The sequence below is a fragment of the Olea europaea genome, chromosome 20 (genome assembly GCF_002742605.1).
Source record: "Olea europaea var. sylvestris chromosome 20, O_europaea_v1, whole genome shotgun sequence".
NCBI classification, from domain to species: Eukaryota; Viridiplantae; Streptophyta; class Magnoliopsida; order Lamiales; family Oleaceae; genus Olea; species Olea europaea.
This window is the reverse complement of record NC_036256.1, coordinates 8,432,037-8,449,929: the sequence shown is the minus strand read 5'-3', so window position 1 is coordinate 8,449,929 and position 17,893 is coordinate 8,432,037. Positions and strand designations below refer to the sequence as shown.

Genomic DNA, 17,893 nt, shown 5'->3' with positions numbered 1-17,893 from the left:
GGGCCCCCCCCCCCCCCCCCCCCCCGGTTATTGTACATTGTATATATCTTTGGCCAATTAGTCTAAGCAAAGATGACTTATTAAAAAAGTAAATTTTGGAAGCTGATATTGTTGGAACAAGGTCCTTTTCAAAATAAAATATAAATATATTTCAAATATAATATTTTTATAATCAAATGTGGTATATGTAGCACTAAGGTGTTCAAATTTAAGTTTATGGTCACTCAATAAATTATTGGAACTCTGAATATCCAAACATTTGATATGCAAATTTATGTGGAACATATACAAATGTAATTAGATAGTTATCAGTTGTGTATTATTCGAATTCCAAATGAAAATGCCCATTTGAGTTCATGGTTTTGTAGGATTTTATACTAATCTCTTGTGCATTATTTTAAAGCCATTATTAGAGCAAGGACAGATCCATTGTTGAGGGCGATAAATATTTTATATTTTCCTCTACACACATTTTTTTTCTCGAAAAAAGCAACGACTTTTTGAACTTTTGATGAAATTTTCAACATTTGCTTTGTTGATGCGAAAGCATATGAAATTATGAGTGAGGGAGATAGAGAACGGACAGATCCACCGTTGAGGGTGACAAATCTTTTTTTTTCCTTTCCACACATTTTTTTCTCCAACAAAGCGACGACTTTTTGAACTTTTGCTGAAATTTTCAACATTTGATTTGTTGATGCGAAAGCATATGAAATTATGAGTGAGTGAGATAGAGAACGGACAGATCCACCGTTGAGACATATGAAATTATGAGTGAGAGAGATATATAACGGGTAATTGGCACAAAACGTCGTTAAATATAAGCAAAGATGACTTATTAAAAAAGTAAATTTTGGAAGTTGCAATTGATGGAACATGTTCTTTCTCAAAATAAAATATAAATATATTTCAAATATAATGTTTTTATAGTCGAATGTAGTATATGTAGCATAAGGTGTTCAAATTTGAGTTTATGGTCACTCAATAAATTATAGGAAGTCTGAATATCCAAACATTTGATATGCAAATTTATGTTGAATATATACAAATGTAATTAGATAATTGTTAATTGTGTATGATTCGAATTCCAAATGAAAATGCCAGTTTTCATGGTTTATAGAATATGTGTGGAAAAAAAGTGTGTTTCATTAATTTAAATTATAGTCCTCGTTTGATTCCCATTTTTATAAGAATTATAATGAATAATATAGTTGTTACAAGACCCACACAAGAGAAAGAAAAGTCAAATATTGTGGAGTGATGTGATGGATAATGATCATATTTTTTATTTTTCGGGCCAAAGAATAAAAAACAAACGGGGCCTTATAAAGTAAAATTTGACAAGCATCTTGCATAGGATTTTAGCCCCTGTTTGATTCCCATTACTTGAAAATGAAAATGGGGGGAATAGTATTTTTTAGAAAAATGAGTGGTTGAAAAAGAAGGAAAAGTTTTCGATTTACGTGTAATATTATTTTATGGAAGATTGTATGATTGAAAATAGGAGAGAAAAAAATGGAATGTAATGTAATTTAGGCCCCGTTTGGTAGAGATTTTTTGCTCCAAAAAATTGATTTTTTGACCGTTATTTTACTATTCAAGTCGTAATTTTTGACTTCTTCTCTCACATGTGGACCCCACTTTTCTTTTAACGGTCAAAAAATCAATTCTCAAAATTTCTACCAAACGGGCCTTAATTTAATGGTGATCAAACAGGGGCTTATATTGATCTCTTGTGCATTATTTTAAAGCCATTATTAAAGCAAGGACTGACGGTGACAAATCATTTTTTCCTTTCCACACATTTTTTCTCGAAAAAAGCAAGGACTTTTTTTAACTTTTGCTTTGTTGATGTGAAGGCATATGAAATTATGAGAGAGAGAGCCAGAGAACGGAGCTTTTTCTCCGTTTGTTTTTGCTGATATGTTCAACCTTTGCTTTGGGTTTATTTTTTGAAAAATTTGAAACAATCGAAAGTGAATATTTGTTGGTTTCACAAAATCGTAAATTGTGAAATAATCTTATAATGAGGCCCAATCCATGTTGATTATGGGGCATAACAAAAAGGCCCTGTTTGGCCCCCATTACGGGAAAAATTTAATGTATAGAATAGTATTTTTTGAAAAATGAGTGGTTGAAAAAGAAAGAAAAATTTTCGATTTACGTGTAATATTATTTTATGGAAGATTGTGTGGTTGAAAATAAGAGAGAGAAAAATAGAATGTAATGTAATATAATGAAAATCAAACAAGGGCAAAGTGTGTTTCATTAATTTAAATTATAAAGTAAAATTTGGCAATCATCTTGCTTACTAGGTCCCAAGGTACTAGCCTTTTATTTTTGAAGGAAGGACGGATGCATTGTCGAGGGTGACAAATTAATTAATTAATTCCTTTTTTATTTTTTCTTTTTTTATGCACATCTTTCCTCAAGAAAGCAATGACTTTTTCAACATTTGCTGAAATTTTCAACATTTGCTTTGTTGATGTGAAAGCATATGAAATTATACAGAGAGAGATAGAGAACGGACCTTTTCTTCCTTCATATTTTTGCTGATGCGTTCAACCTTTGCTTTGGGTTAATTTTTTGAAAAAATTTGAAACAAATTTACTCTCATTTTTCTCTCTTTGCTCAGCCTTTTGCCCAAACCAAAAATAGAGGATCTCTCTTTGTTCAGCCTTTTGCCCAAACGAAATATGGATGATCTCTCTTTGTTCGGCTTTTTCGTCAAACCAGAATCAAAAATGGAGCGTCTCGTTTTGTTTCCGTCCGAATCAAATATGGAGGATCTCTCTTGCGAAAATCTGTCTCGTCTAGTCAAAATCCCAGATCTCCTTTCTCGTTTGCTAGCTTTAAGGCTTGATGGAGGAGAAAAAAATGTTAGCTTTCAATGGCTCGGCCCACACTTTCTAACTTTTCTCAAATATGTAAAAGAATTATTGCGATGCTTCTATCCAGACTGCTGCAGACCATTTACCATGCACAATCCATGTTGTCTGTTGAAGCGTCTCGATGATTCAGCCTTCGATTGCATCTTATACGAGGAGATCTTTTCTTATCACGATAATGAACATTACAAAATCTTTTTACAAATCGTTCTCACTTCCATGCCAAAGCTTAACGAGTTTTTCACGATTCAAACATCCATCACAAATAATTTCAAAGTAAATAAAAATTGGGAAATCTTCACCGAGTTTCTTTTTGAAACTATTCGAGAGTTGCTTAGTTGCCATAAGGATTCCACGGTTCTTGTGAGTAATCAACTCGAATTTCTTCAGAAGGGGTTGAAATTTCTGCTCACCTTTATTTTTTATCCAATTCCAAGCTATGATGAAGAACAGAAGAAGAGTATATTCACAGAAATTGAAGCTGTATTTAATGAAGCAGGACTTTTCTTGCATTCTTTCTTTTTCACCACAGATCTTGTTACTACCCCCAAAATGGATCTTGCAATTTTTGGTCTGTTAGAAAGGATTGAGATTGTGCTAGTGAAGATTAAATATTACAGTATTGCAGTGTCAAGTGAAGTTGGAATTGGAAGCCTACAAGTTGCAGATAGTCCAAGTGAAGTATCATCATCCCAAGGTAACGGCAGTCCCATGGTAGAAGAGATCGTTGTGGGCTTAGAGGACACGACAACACAAATTGTGAGCAAGCTTGTTGGAGGACCAAAGTACCGCCAGATTATTTCCATCGTTGGAATGGGTGGACTTGGCAAGACAACCTCAGCAAAGAAAATATACAATGATCCCAGTGTTCGGTACTATTTTGATAAGCTTTCTTGGTGCGCCGTTTCTCAAACTTATAATAAGAGAAAGCTGTTGATTGACATTTTGAGCTCCTCACGAGACCTTGACAAAGAAACTATGTTAAAAAAGGAAGATGAAGAGTTGGCCGAACTTCTTTACAAAAGTTTAAAGGGTAAAAGATACCTCATTGTTGTGGATGATCTATGGGAGAAAGAATCATGGGATGATTTGAAAAGGTTATTTCCAGATGATAGCAATGGAAGCAGAGTAATGATTACCAGTCGGCTGAAAAATGTGGCATCGGAAATTTCTCATGTTATCATTGAACCTCCTCCCCTTTCACCAGAGGAAAGTTGGAAATTATTAGAGCAGAAGGTGTTCAAAAAAGAATGTTGTCCTCAAGAGCTGCAAGATATTGGAAAGAAAATTGCAGCAAATTGTAAGGGATTACCACTTTCAGTAGTTTTGATAGCTGGAATTCTTTCAAATATCCAGAAAAAAGAAAGCTTATGGCAACAAGTTGCTAAAAGTTTAAGTTATTACATTTCCCAAAAAGCTGACGACTACATTCCCACGTTGAAACTTAGCTACATCCATTTACCAGATCACTTGAAGCCATGTTTTCTCTATCTTAGTGCATTCCAGGAAGACGAGGAAATTCCAGTTCGGAAGCTATTATTACTATGGATAGTCGAAGGATTCATAGAGAAAAGGGAGCAAAAGACCTTAGAAGATGTAGCAGAGGAGTATTTAATGGAACTTGTTAACAGGAGCCTACTTCAAGTGTCCGAAAGAAGATCTGACAATGGAGTAAAAGTATGTACTCTTCACGATCTAGTTCTCGATATGTGCAGCAAAATGGTTGGAGAAGATGAAAATTTTCTATTTCAACAGTAAGTTAACTCTCTCTCTCTCTCTTTCTAATTCGTTCTTGTTTTACTTCAGTTTCCAATTTATCCTACTAATTTGTCGTAATTATGTCAATGATGCTGCTATTGCTGATGCTGGTTGATGTGGTTAAACTTATGATGATCCTCATTCTATATCTCTAGTCAATTCTTGGTATCTAAGCATCGCCGTCTCCATCACTTGTATATGGGTCAGTTTCATCGCGTCTTGATATCTGAGAATATTTTCGAGGCCTTCTCCATTGCTTATAATTTGGAAAAAATTAGGATCGTTGATTCAAGCAATGATAAAAATGTTCTACAGGGAATCAATTTTATGCTTGACGTGAGGTACTTGAAAATTTCTGAATTAGAGCCATCAATAGGCAAACTCCATAACCTTGAATATCTTTGTTTGCTTCATATAGATGAAGTACCGACATACCTTCTCAATATGCCTAAGTTGAGACATTTAAGGGTCGGTGGCTGCTATAATGGTGCAATATTCACTAAGAACAGTGATAGCTTCCGAATAAATTGCCTACAAACCCTTGGTTTCGTTGAGATTGTCAATTTGGAAGACGAAGAAATCTTGAGATGTTCACCTAATCTTCGTATGCTTAAATGCTATTCAATCGACAATTACTTTCCTGATCTCAGCTTTTTTACTCAGCTTCAAACACTCACAATTGCAGGAGAACTGTTAAGACGTGCTTACTCGATGGTTAAATTTCCTATGAATATCAAAAAGCTTACTCTTATTTCCTTTGGTTTTCCTTGGGAAGAGATGTCATTAATTGGGACATTGCCCAACCTCGAGATTCTGAAATTAGAAAGGAATAGCTTTTCAGGAAAAATTTGGGATACGAAGGATGATGAGTTCCAAAAACTCAAATTCCTTAAATTAGATTCGCTAGACCTTGAACAGTGGAATTTGTCACACAATCATTTTCCTGTACTTGAACGATTGGTGTTGGTAGATTGCGAATGTTTGGGGAAGATTCCTTCTGAATTTAGTAACATTTCAACACTACAGAGGATTGAGTTACTTTTTTGTGGTGAAGATGTTGAAACTTCAGCTCTGGAAATTCGTCAAGAACAACTGGATTATGGTAATACAGAGTTTGATGTGACCAACTATAGCGATTGGTTGTGAAGACAACTTCGTTCTACTGGTGTACACCGTGTAAGTCAAAGCTCATTCCATCATTTTTTTTTCCTGAAATAAACGTTTTTATTATTCATTTTTAATTTTTTTAAATTTCCTTGCAAGAGATTCCTTTACATCCCACACCTCATGATTAGAAAATAATTTCGGGTTCCATGTCAATTGTTAGTTGTTTTTCTTTGTAGTTAGCATGAAGTTACGACTTCTTTATTGTAAGTAAAATAAATAATGATCCGGTTGCAAATTGTACCACATTATGGTTAATTTGACAAGTGATTGGATCTATATTATGGACTAGGCACATCTCACCATTGTCAGTGGAGTCAAACAGCCCTTGATGGTTTCCCACCCATCTAACTCATTCCATACTGCCCTTGCTTTCAAACAAAGAAATAAGGCATGCATGCTATCCTCCTTCGGATTTGCATTTAGTGGTTAGTGCATTGTAGAAAATTCTCCGCGCTAATATTTTGATTATTGGGACAACATTAAGGCGCCAAACATAAGATTCTGAAATTAGAGTTGGAAGTCTTTGAGGGAAAATCTGGAACACAGGATAATGAGCTCCAAAAGCTAAAATTCCTTGAATTATTGTGTCAGATCTTGGACAATGAGATTCCTTAAATGTCATTTCCATGTACTTGAACGACCTGTGTTGAGATTTTGCAAAAAACTAGAGAAGATTCCTTATGAATTTAGCTATATTTAAACACTACACGAGATTTAGGTATATTATTGTGCAAAAATTTCTAAAGTTCAGCTTTGCCAGTGCGTGAAGAACAATGGGATTACGGCAATGACGATTTTGAAGTGACCATTTATAAGAGTACAGATTCTTTTTGATAGAATATTAACAGATTTATATTTGTCAAGTTTTCATTTGCAGTTGAAAAAGAAAAAAGGAAATCTGCTAATCAGCTCTGTAAAAATTCTGTCTGTACACTCGATTTTTTCCAAGAGTCTACGTTCTACTGATGTACACAGTATAAGTCAAAGCTCATATATTCTTGAAGTAGTAAAATTAGAAGTTAAAAAGATCAAAAGTCTGTTGGAGTACTTAAAATTTTTATTCTTTAAATTTATAGATGCTTTATAAATTATAAAATATTCTCTTTAAGAATAGAAAGCCTCTTGAAGGTGCTCAACAAATGCTCACATCATTTTCTGAGGTGCAGGATATTCTAGGCATTTTTTGCCAACCAGTTGCCTAATAAAACGCCCAAAAACCATGAGCTATGGCCGCAGCCGATTGCCCTTGAGAAATGAAACATCTAAAGTCCAAGCTCGGACCTGACCCGTGGACAATGAGCATGCAGTGACAAATGAGAATATGGGGGATAGGCTATTCGAGACAGAGGTGCGGGTTGAACAAGCCAGGGCAAGAGAAGCCGATACACAGAATAGCTAGATCACCTGGCTTGCTTCTACTCTTCTTGTTTAACTTCCTCAGTTTCGATCTCTCCCTTTTCTTACTCATTCTTGTTGTAATAAAGGAGAAATAGATAGTTGTGATTTCCTTTTTCTTTTGTGCAGCTAGATAAGTTGGCAGGGAGATTGGCATAAGTTGAAATGCTGAGTCATAACAGGGAGAGACAGGATTAGTTTAATCTCTGCATTCAATACAACTTTTGTTTGGTTGGCAATGGAGTTTAATGATTGTCGGGATACAAAGTATTAGTGGGAAATAATAATTCATAATGAATGGTACTTTTGATATTTTGCAAGACGTGAAGGGTTACATTGGTTATTTAGGCTAACATGATTTAAGAACCATAACCTTATTTGTGTTCCATTTGGTCAGAGTGCTTCGGAGTTCAAAATCAGCCATGAATAAAGCACAACTAGCAAAACTAGAGAACCAAAATCACAGTTGGCACAGTTTGATCAAACCTCGGTACTCAGCGAATCGGGGTCCAATCTACTTGAAATTTGGAGACATTTGCAAGACACATTAGTCTTCAATTTTTTACGGTTACAATCGATCAAATATAAATCATTCAAAAATCAATATTAAAGCATTCAATATGTACAAAGTTTGATTGTGCCTCTCCAACTAAGAATAATGTTGGAGGATCCCTTTTGATCATCAATTCCATATCATATGTGATCATATTATTAAAATTGTCATTTTTTAAATTGAAAAAAATTATTTAATCAAGAAGCATAATGCAACAAATCTTTCATGTAATCAGTGCATCACTTGCCAACTAACCACTAAATCACGTCAAGAAAGCGTTGAAATTAATAAATACACTAAATCAGTTATGATGTAAACCAATCAATTTCAGACAGTATAATACATAATGTAACATAGCGATGAAATTAGAAATTAGATTGAGATTTAGTGATCCTAATCAAGGCAAAATAAAATTTAGCATCTCAATTGAGATTTTACTGAAAGTTTGGTGACTCTGATTGAATTTGCCCCAGTTTTTCTTTATTTTACTATAGTTGGGGGGTCGTTTTGTAAATTAAATTAGAAGAATGGGGGTATTTTGTAACTTCAATCTTTCAACGTCTTCTTTGAATTGTAAATGCTCTGACAATTTACTAGTACAATGTCAATTTTTAAATGTTTCTTCTATTATTGTATATTAGAATAGACAAATGTGCATGTGCACTTTCCCGAAGTTATTGAGATATTTGAATCAAAAGATGCCTCGCACATGCCCACTCAGTCGAAGGTGAAAATGCAGTGATTTCATGCTGGGACAGGTGGTTTTATCATTTCACATGACTTTCTTTAGAATAAAGCTATACAGACCATAGCTCATAGAAGTCTTACAGAATTTCAAAAAATCGGGTGACTTGGCGTTAAAAAAAAAAAAGAAAACGAAAAAGCGGGAAGAGAATGTTAAAAAGGAGGGAAAGAAGCTCATCTCCCCCAAAACAGGAGGAAATGGTGGGCAATGGCTGCCCCACCCGGTATGTTTATCAAAATAGCCTTTGACCAAGTTTTAAAAAAAAAAAAAAAAAAAAAAAAGAGGGAAAATGTTATTATTTGTGTAGGGTTGAAAATACCCCCATCAAGGAAAGAAGAGAAGAGAAAATAGAGAGAAAAAAGAAGAGAAAAAAAAAAGAAAAAATCAACCCGGACCGTCGACGTCGCCTACGGACTCTGCCCGGACCTCACCAACTTCGACCAAGACCAGAGCCACCTCGATTCGTCGGAGACCGTCATTTTCTGGAAGGTTAGACATGTTTTCTATAAATAACTACTTCGAATTTGTAAAAGTTTGAATGTTTAGGATATGAATATGGATTAAATTCATGTTTTTATGGTTAAAATGTAAGAAAATATCGAATTTGAGGTTAAAATGTTGAAAAAGAGTGAAAAAAAGGGACGGAGCTCGTCGAAAATGGAGTTTCCGACGGCTCCGTCGGTTGCATCGTCCGTAACAGACCAGAAATGGTCCGTTACGGACCACAGCGATGGTCCGTTACGGATCGTAACGGACCATGTGGTCCGTTACGGCTACCGGATCGGGTCCGGACTGGTCCGGACACACCGACCCGGATTTTGGTCCGGGTCAGCTATCCGGCCCAAATCCGGGTCCGGACCCGGATTTGGGTCAAAATAAATTATTTTTTTCAGAATTATTGTTTTATTTTTGTGTTAAGAAATAAAATGAAATATAAAATAAATTATATATTAAGAGAATTAACGAAATATTTAAAGATAAATTAAATTGAGTTTTAATTTTTTTTCTTTTTTACTTAAATATACGTTTCAAATAAATAATTGAAATTGATTAATTAAATATGAAATAAATAATATACATAATTAACGAAATATTTAAAGAATAAATGAAATTGAATAATATTTTTTTACCTAACCAATTAAGATAATTAATTAAAGAAATGGTGAAACGAAAAATCGAATAAAGATTATTATTTTTATTCAAATAAATAATCGAAATAAATAATATATATAATTAACGAAATATTTAAAGAATAAATTAAAAAAAACAATAATTTTTTTACTTAACGAACTAAGATAATGAATTAAAGAAATAGTAAAAGGAAAAATCGAATAGATATTATTCAAATAAATAATCGAAATAGAGTAATTAAATATGAAATAAATAAAACACAGGATTAACGAAATATTTAAAGAATAAATGAAATTGAATAATATTTTTTTACCTAACCAATTAAGATAATTAATTAAAGAAATGGTGAAACGAAAAATCGAATAAAGATTATTATTTTTATTCAAATAAATAATCGAAATAAATAATATATATAATTAACGAAATATTTAAAGAATAAATTAAAAAAAACAATAATTTTTTTACTTAACGAACTAAGATAATGAATTAAAGAAATAGTAAAAGGAAAAATCTAATAAATATTATTGAAATAAATAATCGAAATAGAATAATTAAATATGAAATAGATAAAACACATGATTAACGAAATATTTAAAGAATAAATTAAAAAAACAATAATTTTTTTACTTAACGAACTAAGATAATGAATTAAATAAATAGTAAAACGAAAAATCGAATAAATATTATTCAAATAAATAATCGAAATAGAGTAATTAAAAATGAAATAAATAATATACATAATTAACGAAATATTTAAAGAATAAATGAAATTGAATAATATTTTTTGTACTTCATCAATTAAGATAATTAATTAAAGAAATTGTAAAACGAAAAATCGAATAAATTTGTAAATAATATATATATATAGTCAGATAATTAACGAAATTTAATATTTAAATAAATATTAAATAGTCAAATATGTGAAAAAATTTTTGTTTAACTGTTTTAATATGTGATTGGATGAATTTATTTATTTGTTTATTAATATGAAATTTGATTGGTTAAATTTGAAGGTACGATATTTTATTTAAAATTTCTTTTATATGGTTTTAACATGTATTAATTTTGTAGGATGGAATATCATATCGACAACGATCTGAGGGCTCATTCGGGAAAAGTTACGACGTATTGTAACTTTTCCAGCTATGCGATAGTACTTGAGGGGCTGGACGAGGAGCATATTGACTTACTCCGTCGATCGTTTTTATGGTCGTTCTATTCGTTGAAGGACGTGCAATTCTCTGGACAGATTGTTGATTCTTTATTACTCCGGCTGCTTAAACCAGTCGATGGCGATCAGTTATATTTTGCTATGGGGGACGGGAAGATATGTAGATTCTCGATCCTTGAATTTGCCCTGATTACGGGCTTGAGATGTACCGGAGAAGAAGAAGCTAGAGCCCGTATTATACGAAATAAAAGGTTATTGGATTTATATTTTGGAGGTAAAGGGCCAGTTACACCACCACAGTTAGAGGACGCATTTAGGAAATGCGATCACATGTTAGACAAGTTGAAGTTAGGATTGTTGTATATATTGGAGAGTATATTGAGGTGTCGACATCGTAGGACGTCGACTGATCTTTTTTCATTGGATGTTGTTGATGATATCGATGCTTTCAACAGCTTTCCATGGGGTTAGAGATGTTACACCGATACTCTCCATGTATTCAGAAGGGTACATACTATGCCGAAATCGGAGAGGGCCGATCGCAAATATGATGTATATGGCTTTTGCATGGCTTTGCAGGTAAATATTCAGTGTAACGTAATGCGTGTTGAACTTTTTTATTAAATGTATATGTAAAGTTTTATTTTGTAATTGTTGCAGTTGTGGGCATATGAGGCTATCCCTGCTTTGGGTAGCAAATGGGTGATTAGAAGGGAGACCAGCTGCCCACGAATGCTTCATTGGCGAGCACATGAAAAGCCATCGGCTAAAGATTTGACAGTTATCCTCGACGATCCTCAGGTGAGTATTATATATTTGCAATTTATATTGTACATACATTTACTCGGCTCGATACATGTTCGTTAACACGTTGAAATATGGTATGTCAGCTCGAAGTTCATGCTGAGTTGGTTGTCTCAATGGCAGAGGAGGATGCAATATATGTACGTGAATTACTTTTTCCACCTACTGAAGACGATCCAGTATTTGAGTCCGTTCCGGATAGAAATATAGTACGTTTATTTAAGTTCATTATTTATTTTGACTTATAAATTCATGTGTGAATTATTAATATTAATTGTCTTCTCTGTGTAGGAGCGCCATCCGGAACTTCCACTTAGGAGATCTCCTTCGCCTCCACCGATGAGATCTCCGTCACCTCCACCGATGAGATCGCTTCTACCGCCATTATCTCATTCTCCGAGGATATCTCCGTCTCCCGTACCCACCCACCTCCCACATGGATCGCCTACGTCCAGTCAGACCCGTCATTCAGATGATTTCTTTACACGCATGACTGGCATTATTAGAGAGGAGCTGGGAACGATGCGACGTGATTTTACGACAGAGATCGTCGCATTACGAGAGGAGATAGGGGTGCTGCGACGGGATTTTACGACAGAGATCGTCGCAGTACGAGATGAGATAGGGGTGCTGCGACGAGATTTTACGACAGATGTAGTAGCTTTGCGAGATGAGATTGGAGTGCTGCACGAGATATAGGAGACCTTCATACTGAGGTTGCAGCACTTCGAGGCGATGTAGCAGGCGTCCGAGGGAATGTCGGGGAGACTGGTGTCCCTCGAGATTGGTGGGCAACGGCGGGGGGAATCGATGAGTTTTTTGGTTCGGTGTCGGAGGCCGAGAGGGAGGGGGTGGAGGTCGGGCAGGAGGAGCCGGAGGAGGCCGGGATGCCCGGGGTGGAGGTCGGGCCGGAGGTGCCGAAGGAGGCAGAGATAGAGGGGGTGGAGGGAGGGACAGGAGTGGCTGAGGAGGTAGTGGAGGGGACATCAGAGGTGGTAGTAGAGGGGGATGATCAAGTTGCGGAGGATGAGAGGACGCCGGAGATGACGGATGACGAGGTAGTATTCGTGTCGGAGGGGGCGACGGAGGTCCCGAAGGGTAAGAAGCGTGCTGCTGACGCGCCAGAGCTGATGGTCGGTAAGAGATCAAGATTGCCGTCACAGTACATCGTTTCTCCCTACACGGTCGAGGCGAAGAGAAGGGGATTTGTAGATGGGGCGTACCCCAATCTTTTTCGCGACGTCGACCCAGTCAGACAGAAGGCGTTCGATGATTGATTCAAATCCCTTAAGTCCGAGTAAGTATTTTATGATGTTGCTACTTTTTTTTTGTATTTTTGGTAACTGTTTTTTCATTTTTCAGAGATAGTTATACCATCGGTTGTATGACCGTGCCCAATGCTAAAAAGTGGTTTGAAGATGTACTGACGACCTCAGCTTGGCTCGCTGATGATGTAAGTTTTTTGAGTTTCCGTTTATTATATTTATACAAGTTGTTGGTTCATTTACTTAAATGACTCTATCTTTTTTGTTGGTGTTTTTTTGTTTCAGCATATCGACTTGGCTATGGAATTGTTACGCGATCGGGCGCGGAGATACCCGAGATCTTATGACAGTCCTACTCGAGTTATCTTGACCGCTGAGTTCGTTCATGTCGTAGATATTGAGCATCAGGAGCTCCTAAGCAAGGGGAATGATTATGTTCTGTCTGAGTACATGCTAGAGTGGGTGATTGGACTACAGTTGAGGTGCGGAAAGCCGTGGACGGATTGTACACATATGTACATTCCAGTGATCGCGAACTCACACTGTTTTTCGGTGGAGATCGTATTTGCTGATTCCACCATATATGTGTACGACTCTGATCATAGCTGTCTGACACAAAGTCAACTGGAGCAAATACTGGAGCCATTGGCTGTGATCGTGCCCATGATGGCTAGTCATGCGATGATTCGAGTAAATGATAGATTAGCCATTGTGCGGAACACGACGACGGCGAGACAAGAAAGATCGTAAGGATTTACAACTTTTAAATTTTCAGATTTAATTTTCAATTATATGTTATGGAACTAATATCTTCTACTTCGGTTGCAGGGGTGACTGTGGCTTATTTGCAATCAAGTACATAGAGTTCTTGAGCATTGGTCGCAATGTTGATACAATAAATCAGTCTTGGATTGATATGTGGAGGCATAAATTAGCTTGCGACTTGTATGAATATAACTGTGATCCTTAGTACATTGTAAATTATTTTATTAAAATGTAAATGTTGTTTACATCAGTAGGTTCGTGTTGTACTGAAAGAAATAAATAATCGAAATAGAGTATACTGTATGATATTATTTTGAAAATTTAAATGATAATCGGGAATTAAATGGACTAAATCGGATGCAATTGGAAACAAATGACCGATTCATGTAATATTTGGTTCGAAAAAAGCTTTAAAAATTTTGGGGACCTAATTGCAACTTTTTAATAGTTGATTCGAAATATAAAATGATAATCGAGAATTAAGACAAGTAATTAAAGAAATAGTGAAACGAAAAATGGAATAAATATTATTATTTTTATTCAAATAAATAATATACATAATTAACGAAATATTTAAAGAATAAATTAAAAAACAATAATTTTTTTACTTAACGAACTAAGATAATGAATTAAAGAAATAGTAAAAGGAAAAATCGAATAAATATTATTGAAATAAATAATCGAAATAGAGTAATTAAATATGAAATAAATAAAACACATGATTAACGAAATATTAAAAGAATAAATTAAATTGAATAATATTTTTTTACCTAACCAATTAAGATAATTAATTAAAGAAATAGTGAAACGAAAAATTGAATAAATATTATTATTTTTATTCAAATAAATAATCAAAATAAATAATATACATATTTAACGAAATATTTAAAAAATAAATTAAAAACAATATTTTTTTTACTTAAACAATTAAGATAATTAATTAAAGAAATAGTAAAACGAAAAATTGAATAAATATTACTCAAATAAATAATCGAAATAGAGTAATTAAATATGAAATAAATAATATACATAATTAACGAAATATGTAACGTATAAATTAAATTGAACAATATTTTTTTTACTTAAACAATTAAGATAATTACTTAAAGAAATAGTAAAACGAAAAATCGAATAAATATTATTCAAATAAATAATCGAAATAGAGTAATTAAATATGAAATAAATAAAACACATGATTAACGAAATATGTAACGAATAAATTAAATTGAATAATATTTTTTTTTACCTAACCAATTAAGATAATTAATTAAAGAAATAGTAAAACGAAAAATCGAATAAATATTATTCAAATAAATAATCGAAATAGAGTAATTAAATATGAAATAAAAGGAAAAATCGAATAAATATTAATTAAATATGAAATAAATAATATACATAATTAACGAAATATGTAACGAATAAATTAAATTGAATAATAATTTTTTTACTTAAACAATTAAGATAATTACTTAAAGAAATAGTAAAAGGAAAAATCGAATAAATATTATTCAAATAAACAATCGAAATAGAGTAATTAAATATGAAATAAATAATATACATAATTAACGAAATATGTAACGAATAAATTAAATTGAATAATATTTTTTTTATTAAACAATTAAGATAATTAATTAAAGAAATAGTAAAATGAAAAATCGAATAAATATTATTCAAATAAATAATCGAAATAGAGTAATTAAATATGAAATAAATAATATACATAATTAACGAAATATGTAACGAATAAATTAAATTGAATAATATTTTTTTTACTTAAATAATTAAGATAATTAATTAAAGAAATAGTAAAACGAAAAATCGAATAAATATTATTCAAATAAATAATCGAAATATAGTAATAAAATATTAAATAAATAATATACATAATTAACGAAATATGTAACGAATAAATTAAATTGAATAGTATTTTTTTACTTAACCAATTAAGATAATTAATTAAAGAAATAGTAAAATGAAAAATCGAATAAATATTATTCAAATAAACAATCGAAATCGAGTAATTAAATATGAAATAAATAAAACACATGATTAACGAAATACGTAACGAATAAATTAAATTGAATAATATTTTTTTTACTTAAACAATTAAGATAATTAATTAAAGAAATAGTAAAACAAAAAATCGAATAAATATTATTCAAATAAATAATCGAAATAGAGTAATAAAATATGAAATAAATAATATACATAATTAACGAAATATGTAATGAATAAATTAAATTGAATAGTATTTTTTTACTTAACCAATTAACATAATTACTTAAAGAAATAGTAAAAGGAAAAATCGAATAAATATTATTCAAATAAACAATCGAAATAGAGTTATTAAATATGAAATAAATAAAACACATGATTAACGAAATATGTAACGAATAAATTAAATTGAATAATATTTTTTTTACCTAAATAATTAAGATAATTAATTAAAGAAATAGTAAAACGAAAAATCGAATAAATATTATTCAAATAAATAATCATAATAGAGTAATTAAATATGAAATAAATAATATACATAATTAACGAAATATGTAACGAATAAATTAAATTGAATAATATTTTTTTTACTTAAACAATTAAGATAATTAATTAAAGAAATAGTAAAACGAAAAATCGAATAAATATTATTCAAATAAATAATCGAAATAGAGTAATTAAATATGAAATAAATAAAACACATGATTAACGAAATATGTAACGAATAAATTAAATTGAATAATATTTTTTTTACCTAACCAATTAAGATAATTAATTAAAGAAATAGTAAAATGAAAAATCGAATAAATATTATTCAAATATGAAATAAATAAAACACATGATTAACGAAATATTTTTTTTACTTTACCAATTAAGATAATTAATTAAAGAAATAGTAATGTCTTCATATTGTTAGTTAATATATATCGTTGTCTCACTTATTTTAAAAGAAAACAAACAAATACATGACACATAGAAAATACATATGACAAATGTGATAAAAATAAAAAGAGTAATTAAACAATGTGATAAAGATTACATCCGATTTAAATTCAGAAAATCACAAACACATGACAAATAGAGAATACATATGATTTATATAGATACTACACATCCATCAAGTCATTGTTTAGTGGGATCTGGCTTGTACAAAATCGACGTGTATGTCTTGTAGCGCCGCACCTCCCGCACTTACGCGGTTGTGGAAACTCTCCTGTAGATGGTATTCTAGACGTCCGTCTACGACCAGGAGTACGCGGTGGAGCTTCAGGTGGCAACAAATTATTAAGTGCTACAATATAATCAGGAACTTCCCACTCGGCTTCATTTGGTAGAGGAAATATAGTTTCGGCATATGCTGCTCTCCAAAAATCAGTCTTATAATAATGACTGCACAAGCTGTGTGATGGAAATCCTCTATACATAGCTACTGCGACAGCATGTGCACATGGAAAACTTTTCAATTGAAATTTTCTACACGTGCAGGTATTGTCATTCAAGTCTACAATGTATCCAACATTACGCCCGCATCTCACGGAGAAGCGAAATTGATCTAGTGGTTCCACAAATAGAGCTTTTGCCACTTCCAGAGTTTTGAATAGTCGATCTTCCTGTGCCGGAGCTAGCACACTCGTGCAATTTTGGGATTCTTCACGTCGGTCATAAAACCACTGTTGCAACTTGCTGCGAATATGTTCAATCATTGCGAGAATCGGTAACTCTCGATCCTTCTTGAATAATGCATTCAGCAACTCTGCATTATTCGACGTCATCATGTTGTATCGACGTCCTGGAAAAAGTGTGCCCAATGTTCGACCCCCATATCTGATAGATATTTCCATGCACTTTCTGATTTATGTTCTATTTCGCCCATGAACTTTGTAAACTCTTCAAAGCTGTAAGTTTCTGCAGCTCTCCTAAACAATGCAACGATACCACTGCCCCGGTACCTAGTCTTCAGATTGCCCTGAATGTGGTACATGCAATAACCATGATGTGCTTCTGGAAAAACTTCGGCTATACCATTTATTATTGACTGCCCCCGGTCAGTTACAAATGCAAGGTTCTCGATGTTCCCAATTACTTCTCTCAACTTCGTGAAGAACCAACGCATTGCTAGATCATTCTCTCCATCGACAATGCCAAATGCAAGAGGGTAAATTTGGATATTGGCATCTTGACAAGTAGCAATAATCAACTTTCCTTCATATCTAGCTCTTAGGGTTGTACCATCAACTAGAATTAGAGGTCGCATCG

At 32.7% G+C, this 17,893-nt stretch overlaps 3 protein-coding genes across 4 annotated transcripts; all 3 read left to right on the top strand.

Moving 5' to 3' along the window:
- The first annotated feature begins 2,429 nt into the window (after positions 1 to 2,429).
- On the top strand, positions 2,430 to 10,789 carry LOC111369535 (putative late blight resistance protein homolog R1A-10). Of its 2 annotated transcripts, none has more exons than XM_022991098.1 (3): positions 2,430 to 4,642; positions 4,802 to 5,822; positions 10,709 to 10,789. In XM_022991098.1, the coding sequence occupies exons 1-2, from the start codon at positions 2,697 to 2,699 to the stop codon at positions 5,790 to 5,792; spliced, it is 2,937 nt and encodes a 978-aa protein (XP_022846866.1). In that variant the 5' UTR covers positions 2,430 to 2,696; the 3' UTR covers positions 5,793 to 5,822; positions 10,709 to 10,789. The 2 variants fall into 2 exon arrangements, with proteins under 2 accessions (XP_022846866.1, XP_022846865.1); XM_022991097.1 differs by lacking the exon at positions 10,709 to 10,789 and adding an exon at positions 6,980 to 7,530 and having other exon boundaries at positions 2,437 to 4,642.
- A 304-nt stretch (positions 10,790 to 11,093) lies between these two features.
- Positions 11,094 to 12,484, top strand: LOC111369537. Its single transcript, XM_022991100.1, has 4 exons — positions 11,094 to 11,387; positions 11,469 to 11,609; positions 11,699 to 11,821; positions 11,904 to 12,484. Exons 1-4 carry the CDS (start codon positions 11,325 to 11,327, stop codon positions 12,309 to 12,311), a joined length of 735 nt encoding a protein of 244 aa, XP_022846868.1. The 5' UTR covers positions 11,094 to 11,324; the 3' UTR covers positions 12,312 to 12,484.
- Positions 12,485 to 12,582: 98 nt separating this feature from the next.
- LOC111369536 lies at positions 12,583 to 17,366 on the top strand. The gene is made up of 5 exons (XM_022991099.1): positions 12,583 to 12,909; positions 12,975 to 13,065; positions 13,163 to 13,623; positions 13,706 to 13,822; positions 17,123 to 17,366. Exons 2-5 carry the CDS (start codon positions 12,997 to 12,999, stop codon positions 17,232 to 17,234), a joined length of 759 nt encoding a protein of 252 aa, XP_022846867.1. The 5' UTR covers positions 12,583 to 12,909; positions 12,975 to 12,996; the 3' UTR covers positions 17,235 to 17,366.
- The last annotated feature ends 527 nt before the right edge of the window (positions 17,367 to 17,893 follow it).

Bases quoted from the DNA above. Each gene is read 5' to 3' on its own strand.
- LOC111369535 (XM_022991098.1), top strand. From the start codon at position 2,697: ATGGATGATCTCTCTTTGTTCGGCTTTTTCGTCAAACCAGAATCAAAA. The intron at 4,643-4,801 runs GTAAGTTAACTC...CTATATCTCTAG, and splicing joins GAAAATTTTCTATTTCAACA to TCAATTCTTGGTATCTAAGC.
- LOC111369537 (XM_022991100.1), top strand. From the start codon at position 11,325: ATGCCGAAATCGGAGAGGGCCGATCGCAAATATGATGTATATGGCTTT. The intron at 11,388-11,468 runs GTAAATATTCAG...TAATTGTTGCAG, and splicing joins GCTTTTGCATGGCTTTGCAG to TTGTGGGCATATGAGGCTAT. The intron at 11,610-11,698 runs GTGAGTATTATA...ATGGTATGTCAG, and splicing joins TTATCCTCGACGATCCTCAG to CTCGAAGTTCATGCTGAGTT.
- LOC111369536 (XM_022991099.1), top strand. From the start codon at position 12,997: ATGACCGTGCCCAATGCTAAAAAGTGGTTTGAAGATGTACTGACGACC. The intron at 13,066-13,162 runs GTAAGTTTTTTG...TTTTTGTTTCAG, and splicing joins CAGCTTGGCTCGCTGATGAT to CATATCGACTTGGCTATGGA. The intron at 13,624-13,705 runs GTAAGGATTTAC...CTTCGGTTGCAG, and splicing joins ACGGCGAGACAAGAAAGATC to GGGTGACTGTGGCTTATTTG.